This window comes from Lipophrys pholis (genome assembly GCF_963383615.2).
Source record: "Lipophrys pholis genome assembly, chromosome: 5".
Taxonomy (NCBI): Eukaryota; Metazoa; Chordata; class Actinopteri; order Blenniiformes; family Blenniidae; genus Lipophrys; species Lipophrys pholis.
Genome location: NC_137628.1, coordinates 4,072,811 through 4,081,188, shown reverse-complemented (window position 1 = coordinate 4,081,188; position 8,378 = coordinate 4,072,811). Strand labels below are relative to the sequence as shown.

At 43.7% G+C, this 8,378-nt stretch overlaps 1 protein-coding gene across 2 annotated transcripts; it reads left to right on the top strand.

Annotated features, from left to right (window-relative positions):
* Positions 1 to 1,223: 1,223 nt before the first annotated feature.
* Positions 1,224 to 7,247, top strand: LOC308109482 (myeloid-associated differentiation marker-like protein 2). 2 transcript variants are annotated; one of them, XM_080463059.1, is made up of 4 exons: positions 1,227 to 1,415; positions 1,528 to 1,770; positions 1,939 to 2,221; positions 5,416 to 7,247. In XM_080463059.1, exons 3-4 carry the CDS (start codon positions 1,941 to 1,943, stop codon positions 6,059 to 6,061), a joined length of 927 nt encoding a protein of 308 aa, XP_080319185.1. In that variant the 5' UTR covers positions 1,227 to 1,415; positions 1,528 to 1,770; positions 1,939 to 1,940; the 3' UTR covers positions 6,062 to 7,247. The 2 variants fall into 2 exon arrangements, with proteins under 2 accessions (XP_080319184.1, XP_080319185.1); XM_080463058.1 differs by having other exon boundaries at positions 1,224 to 1,770.
* The last annotated feature ends 1,131 nt before the right edge of the window (positions 7,248 to 8,378 follow it).

Sequence of the window (8,378 nt, the reverse complement as noted above, 5' to 3'; positions counted from 1 at the left end):
ATATGAGATTTCCAGTCCGGATGCATCGTGGGATCAGTTCTCGCGCCTCGGTCAACATTCTGACATGTTTCGAAGGCCTTTGTGGCCACCGTAGGATCAAATTGCAGTTTCACACTGGTGAATGTCAGAATTCACTTATTTACGAAGCAGAGTGACCGTATTCTTCTCTAACCACTCATCCAACTATCTGTCTGTCCATCGCCACATCCAACTCCAGGCTTACTACATCTCCACCATTGGCCGTTGCCATGAGTTTCCAAAGCTCATCGTTCTCCTAATCTGCTGGTGTTTGGCGACCAAAAGCAATTTTTGCTTCAGTTCCTTCGTCAACCTCCATTTAACAATAAACTCACCAGAGCACCACATTCACATTTTAGCCAACGATTCTCAATCTGACCCTGGGTGTTGGTGCAATACACCACCATCTTGGTTTCAGTATCATGAATCCTGTCCTCGGCGTCCTCTGAGACGTGTTGTATTGTGTGACAGTACAGGACTCCTCTGATATCAGTCTGGTTTTTGTGGTACCATCAATCCCTTTTTCATGCTCAATGACTATTTTTTTCTTTTGTTTTACCTCTTCACTTGCTTAGATGCACTTCCATAAGCTCAATCACATTTACCCACATACACACTCTCACACACACACCAATGTCGACGACTAACAAAGTGCTGACTCACCATTGGGAGAAGCTTGATGTTGGTGGACACTTAAAGACACGAGAGACAGGCGCTCTAATTTTTTGATTTCTACTGAAACCAGTCTTCTGTCCATCATGAAGCACCTTTGCAGCTCATAGCTCTAAAGATAAATATCTTCACAGGTCATCCACAGCGCTGCAAGGACTACTTTATTTGTTTCAGGTCATTTATTCATCAGATGTTTTATTTACTGTCTAATACCTTTTAGAAGGAACCCAATGAGACTCCACCGCTGAGCACACGCTTGCACATAAAAAACTTGATTTGCCTCCAGATGGGAACATTTTCTTATATGTTAATTCAATTTATGGTGTTTATATATATATATTTTTTTTTTAATAATCTGTGTTTTCAACCTTGCGCCAGCTTTCCCACCTCATTCCACGGTGTCTGCAAAGTGTCTGCATGCCTCGCCTGCACACCCCAACACATGTACACAACCCGCTGAGACTCATGTGGCCACGGCCCAACCCAAAATAACTCCCTCTGTGGTCTGACTGACCAGTGGCTTCCCCCTCCTCACTGCACTGGGAGGCTCCACGAGGGAGGAGAAAGTGTGTGACGGGGGGGGGGGGGTGAAGTACGAGGATGAGACGGAGCGAAACATCCATTAGAATCAGCAGGTTCTCATCGAAGCCTCTCGGTTGCTTCCGCGGTGGTTTCCTGGTTTACCAGTTGCCCCAAGCTGAGCGTGACCCCCACCCGGCTGAAAGGTGAGTGGGTGTGGCGGGCCGTGCAGCCGGCTTCAGCTCTGACAGCAGATCACAGACGTGGCTGACATCGTGTTGGGCATTCCTCGTGACACACTGCGATTCACCAACACAGGAACAACCCAGCAGAAACACCCGAGAATGTGATTCTCCTGCCACGTGTTTACAAGTGGTACCAGGAAGGAGGAGACGTTCTCGTTTGATGAGGGGTGTTCTAACATTGGAGGTAGCAGAATCCCCCCCCCCCCCCGACATGTCACAGCGAGGGGATTTCATCTGAAGGGATGCAAAAGTGGAAGTGAATGAAGAGAGAGGAGACGGGGAAGGTACGCCACAGAGACGCCGCTTCGTGAGAGAGGTAAAGACACTTTTTGTTTGTTCTTTTGTGAAAGAAGTAACCGAGACACCAGATACTGTCACAGACGCTATTTAAGCTGAGCATCCTCCTACTTTGAGGAACTCTGGACGTTTGCTCTCTCTGAGACCCTGAAGGACTCGTCTTTCTGTGTTTTTGATGTGTTGACAGTCATGGATGCTCAGGGCGGCCCCTACCTCAACACCAAGGCCCTCTGCTCACCTCTGGGTGCAGCCCGCCTCTGTCAGCTGGCGATGGGCTGCGCCGTCATCGCCATGGTGACCCACAGCGCGGGCTACAGCGGCTCGCAGGGGGTGTTCTGCATGGCGGCGTGGTGCTTCTGCTTCGCCATGTCAGTGGTGGTGTTCTTCCTGGACGCCACGCGTCTGTACGGCTTCCTGCCACTGTCCTGGGACAACCTGACCGTCACGTGTGCGGCCTTCGCCACGCTCATGTGAGTCTCATTGTCAGGTGATTCCTCAAGGAACGAGAAGGAGGCAAACACCAAGTAACCTAACGTCATGGTTCTGGACTGTTGGAGGGACGCACATACCACAAGAACAAAAGATCTAAAAATACATTATGGGTCTTAAAGTGGATGTATCATATCACAGAAGGCAAGAATACGCAAAATATTTACTCTTATATACTTCACTTTGATTAGAAGGGAAAAGTTTCAGCGACAATATCTTTAGAGAAAAGGTTTAGTAGACATTTCAAGCATCTGTACTCCAAAATGTATTTTCTACCCTGTCCGTACTTTTTCTTCCTACATTCCTACACAAGCGTGTACATTTTAGGCTTGGTAGTTTTATTTTTATAACACTAGAACTTGGAAATGTTTTAAAGTGAAACATTCCAGCAACATTGAATTTTGCTGACAGCCTCTCTTGACTGGTAAACAGTTGTGTTCTAAACTCTGATTGAAATGAGCCGCGTCAGCTTGTTTGGTCTTCATCCAGGAAACTAAATCATAGATGAATTTACTGTATTTCAAATTTATATACTGTATTTTATTCCTCACACTTTGCCTTTACTTGCAGTTTGTATTAAAATTGACTTTTTTTTTTTTTTTAGTTTAGCTCACGTTGACTAATAAATGTAAATCTGCAGTTATACGAATACTTTCTTAAGGGAATATCTGCTTGTGATAAACTTTCATCCCCGCTTTTATCCACCGTCTTGTTTGGATTTCATTCACTACTGAAATGTTGTCTGAGCGTCACTGAACATGGTAATTATAAGACATTTAACAATTTAATATCGTTGCAAATAATCATTAACAGTTTTGAAGTAAAAGCTAAAATTGCTACGTTTCATCCGATAGTGTCCTGAAGACACAATTGATGTTTTCCTAGAAAAACAGTGTTGAACTTTGGTCTTTTTCTTCTGCCAATTAGAATAAGTAGGAAACATTTCACTCGGACTGTCTCAGCGACAAAGCTGTTGATAAAAGCGACTCATTTCACCCTCAGATTTGATTCATCCAGTCACATTCGTGACGTAAAGCCATGTGATTTTACTATTTTAGGAGCATTCAGGTTCGCACGGGACAAACGTGACTCAGGTGGACGTCACTGCACACTGGCTGAAATCTGTGTGGAGCCTTTTGGTTTTTATGTGACAGACTTTTTTTGTAACCTTAAAGCGCTTTAAGATGCTACCTAATCAATATTCTTTTATATGAAAGGTAAAAAGAAACGTGTGAGGCTGTATGGCGGATGTTGTAAATAGTTAAAGAGGGTAGATGGTCTTTTGTACACCCACATGCCTGATTATCTGTCATCAGAGGTTTTCATGCCGCTTTAGTTAAAGGAGTCGTCACCTGGAAATCACCTTTCCTTGTTAAAATACGTATGTTGGTGTTTGAACGCAGCTGAAATTTGTGTTTGAAAGTGGCTCATTTATTTTTTTGTTCAGGCTCTTTGTTCAAACCAGAGTCTCCCAGAAGGGGGCGCTCCCCAAAACGGGAGATTTAGATTGTGCTCCTGTGTTGTCGTCACCACAGGAGGCTAATAGCATAAACCCACCCCTGCTAAATGTAGCGGTTAGCCGCTAACGGGACTAGCATAAACGCTGAACCCCCATGTGATTTACAAATGACCCTGTAGTTTATTTTAAATACGTAATATGTTTGGAGACGCTCTACAATGGTTTTTTTGTTTTTATTTTTGTGTGAGCAAAGGACTGCTATGCTATCGCTATCGCCATGATTTTCTGCGGCCAATCAACACAGCCCTAACATCCGGACTCGTTGCGACATGACAAAGGGTCCTTAATAAAATGTAAGAATTGATTTAAAGGAGACATATCATGCTTTTAAATCCTTCCTTTTTACATATAAATCATACAGTTGTGGTCTATACAACGCGAAACTGCAATGCTTGGGTCTGAATTCCTCATTATTATAGCTCCACAGGCCCCTTTTCAACCCCTTTTCTGATGTGCTTCTGAGAGCAACTCGTTTTGGGGCGGTCTCTTCAAATGCAAATGAGACACTTCATACCCCTCCTCCTCTCCAGGTTGCAGAGGTGACACTCGGTTCAACGTCACCCTGTTCGGCCATCTTTGTAGTTTGATAGAACAGATACAATTATCTAGCGGCGCAGAAACTTTATATTCACACATTATTTACAAAATGTCAACAACGGAAGATTTGTCCATCCAGCCATACATGTTGGAGCCAGAGTCGGACCCGGCGGAGCGAGATGAAAATGACGATGATGCACCTTCAGAACAACGTCTTCATATGGATGTAACGCAATGGTGTGTTACTATATTTACACTAACTTCTCCATCCATGCCCACTACTACAATACTGCCTGTATTACAACGACTATTTAACACAGAAGTTACATTCTAATCTAAAACGAGCACACAGCGCTAACATATGAAGACGGTGCAACTGCTAATGCTAACAAAACAATGACAGGGACGTCTTATCATCACACTTTTTAGCGTTATATACAGCTTACCGAAGTGCTCTGTTCGTCGTCTCCATAGATAGAAGGAACTGACCGCTCAATCAGACCAAGTCTTTCTGCAAATCCTTCTTTATACTGGCGGAGGTTGCTGAAGCAGTCGTCCTTAAAGTGATTCGCGCACACAAAAATGACCTTACCCACAGATAGGGGGTACATTTCTGTAAAAAATAAAACTCAACCAGGCACTTCGAAAAGGTTCTGATGCTGGGAGACGGTGTAACGAAGCTTGTGGGTTACTACATCCAACAACCGAACATTTCGACTTATCCTCTCGTAACTTCGGTTGGACTACAAAATCGCAGCGAGAAACAAAAATGGCGGATTGCTCGAAACGTCGATGTCCTAATTTGGCAGTTCCGCTGAGAATACTGTGACGTCATTGTTCAAAAAACGTAATAGAGAATAGAAAAATCGAAACCGATCGCAAAATATGACCAAAACAGAATATAAAGATATCAACGGAGCACCTGAAGAGACTACTTTGAACTTTTCTGTACTTCTAAACACTCTAAATATACAACAAAATGCATTTAAGGGCTAAAAAAGTGGATTTAGCATGATATGTCCCCTTTAAGGACAATTCAAGGGAGACTGGACATATGAGAAAACCAGTTGATGACTGCTTTAAATCACATCTGTACTGGTGTTCTGTCCTCTCCTGCAGGTATGTGACGGCCTCTGTTGTCTACCCGCTGTTCTTCGTCCGATCCGAGTGTCCCTACGCCGGCTGTGAAGTCCGGGATTTCCGGATCGCCGTGTCCGTCTGTTCCATCCTGGCTACTCTGGCCTACGGGGCTGAGGTGGTTCTGTGCCGGGCCAGGCCGGGCCAGATCGTGGTGGGCTACATGGCCACCGCCTCCGGCCTACTCAAAGTGGTTCAAGGCTTTGTAGCCTGCATCATCTTCGGCGCGCTGGCCAACGGAAGCCAGTACTCCCGCTACGGCGCCACGATCTACTGCGTGGTGGTCTACGTGTTCTGCTTCGCCCTGACTGCGGTGGCGGTCGTCATGACCCTGTGCAGGAGGACCAAGAACGTGTGCTGCGTGCCCTTTGACCGCTTCGTGGTGGTCTGCACGCTGCTGGAGGTCCTGCTCTATCTCAGCGCGTCGGTGGTGTGGCCGGTGTTCTGCTTCGACCCGAAATACGGCTCCCCGTCGAGGCCGTCGTCGTGTCCGCAGGGGAAGTGTCCCTGGGACAGCAAGGTGGTGGTGGCCGTTTTCTCCTTCGTGAACTTTGGATTGTATGCAGCAGATCTGATCTACTCCCAAAGGATAAAGTTTGTGTCACCGCGCGCGAACTCTCGCGTCTGACACGTAACCCTGCATCGCTGGACGTGTTGTTCTATTTGACTTTGTCATTTGAAGACACAGAAAAGACTGAAAGCAACAATCTGCCACTGAGGGGACCCCCAACCCCCCACACACCCCCACCCCCACCTCCACCTCCACTTCCCTCTAACTGCCCCCCTTTTCCCTGAGAACCCGCCTCGCCCAGGCAGCCGGGACCCGCTGGTATGTCCTCCACAATCCTCATAATCCGAGGCGCTCCCCTGATTCTCGACCTGTGGAATAACACAGTCTGACTCGCTGCTTGAGTTCCTGCTCGTAATACACGAGCATCTTGACTATAAATAGTAAATCTGGCATCTGCGGCACGCCAGTCATCTGCGAACCCCCTCACCGACCAACTCAGGACTGTCAGCTTCCAAAAATAAACACGAGCCTCACTGAAGCCATGACACAGCGTTTATAAGAGGCTGGTGTGAAAAGCTTGCTGCAGCCTGTTAAACCAAACAAACCAAAAAAAACACTTTGAAAATCAAGTCTTTTGCTTTATTATTTTATTACATTTTTTTTACAGCAGGGACGACCTGCAGTTTAAGCTCCTTGAAGCAGAATAATCCCGGTTGCTCAGCGGGGACATGGTCAGCGTGACCCAGGGCAGTTTGAACTTTCACTCAGACGCTCGTACTTTAGCCCTGCTCCGTCCTCGACTCCCGGCTCGGGTGTCGGCGAGCCGCCTGCTGCGATTTCTCCGGTTAGAAACGATCTGCGTGGTGAGATGGTCTCTGTAAAGTGTGTCAGAGCACTAAGTGATTTTACACTCGAATAAACTTTGCTAATTTACTCGCATAGAGCTGCTGTAATCATTCCAGTTCATTGAAAAGTCTCTCAGAAATGGACTGTGAGCCATCTGTGCACCGCCGCGCACAGTCAGCAACTAAAAATGGAACGGCCACCGAGGACTGGAGATAGAAGTTAGACACAGCCAACAGGATTATTTTCTGTATTGTTTGAATAGTTATAAAAAAGAAACTTTAGGATTCTCCCATATTTCATTTACAAAATCGTCGGTCTCTCTCCAAATGAATAATGTAATGCATTCGTTTGTCCACAGCTGGAATATGTAGTTATTTCACAAAACGTTTCTGAAAATGTAACACGAGGTACATAGATTTATTTTGGCTATTGTAGTAGAATAAATGTATTGGTATTTATTTGTCATATTTTGAATAACATCCTTTCATAATCACGATTATACTTTATTATATTTAGACTATATTAATATCATTAAAAAAAAATTATTAATTTATTTATACCTTCTCATCAGATCAGTCTTATATATAAATATAATAGTTTTAACATGTTTAAATAAACTGAATATTAAAACTAAGTTGACGCTAAATATATATATATATATAATTTATGGAGAAGGGATTTAATAGGTTGTACTTCTTCCCACTCCTCAGACATGCAACAAAATCATATTCTTCTGCTGTTTGTTTGGTGAAATATCTTTGGTTGATTGCTGTGTATTGTTGAATGAATGTATCTTTATTTATTTTGAACATATAAACAGACAAAAAACATTTAGACGATTAAAACAAATGCAACAAAAGCAACACAATTCACCAATATGTGTTCACTCCTTCCCCTCAAACACACCCTGTCAACTACTCAATGAGAAAAGTTCCTTAATATTTAATTGAACACCAACTGTTGCACAGATGCTTACAACACGTATATTGATCGATATTTTGATATTTGATTTCAAGCATCTTCGAAAAAAATAATAATAATGAAATGAGCAGTGTTGCCACAGTTACCTTAAAAAAAAGTGATCCAATTACTGATTACTAGTTACTCCTTTAAAAAGTAACTTGGTTGCTTTACTCAGTACTTGTTTTTAAAAGGAAATAAGTTAGATTACAAGTAATTTTTCTGTTACTTTCAGCAGCTGTCGACAACACCCCCCACCGTCTCAACATAAAAATGAAAAAACTCTGAGCGGATCACTTCCTCCGACACCATGTTCATACATATTTAACCTTTGACCTTCATTCTTTGTTGTATTTATAGCTCACTCAGTTTTATTGTCAGATTTTTACTATGACTGGTATTTATTTACCCTGTGATGTAGTTGTAGTTTGTTGTTTCACTATCTATCCATTTACACTACCTGCTCTATGCGACCTTTTAATTGCCCCCTCGGGCCCAATTTAAGTCTTTCATTGATTGATTGATTGATTGATTGAAAAAAGAGGCGGGGCTTCCTGCCAATATATCGTTTTACTCAAGAAAATTACAAAAATATCTCTGCAGTTGTGTTCTTGTTGCAATGAAATGG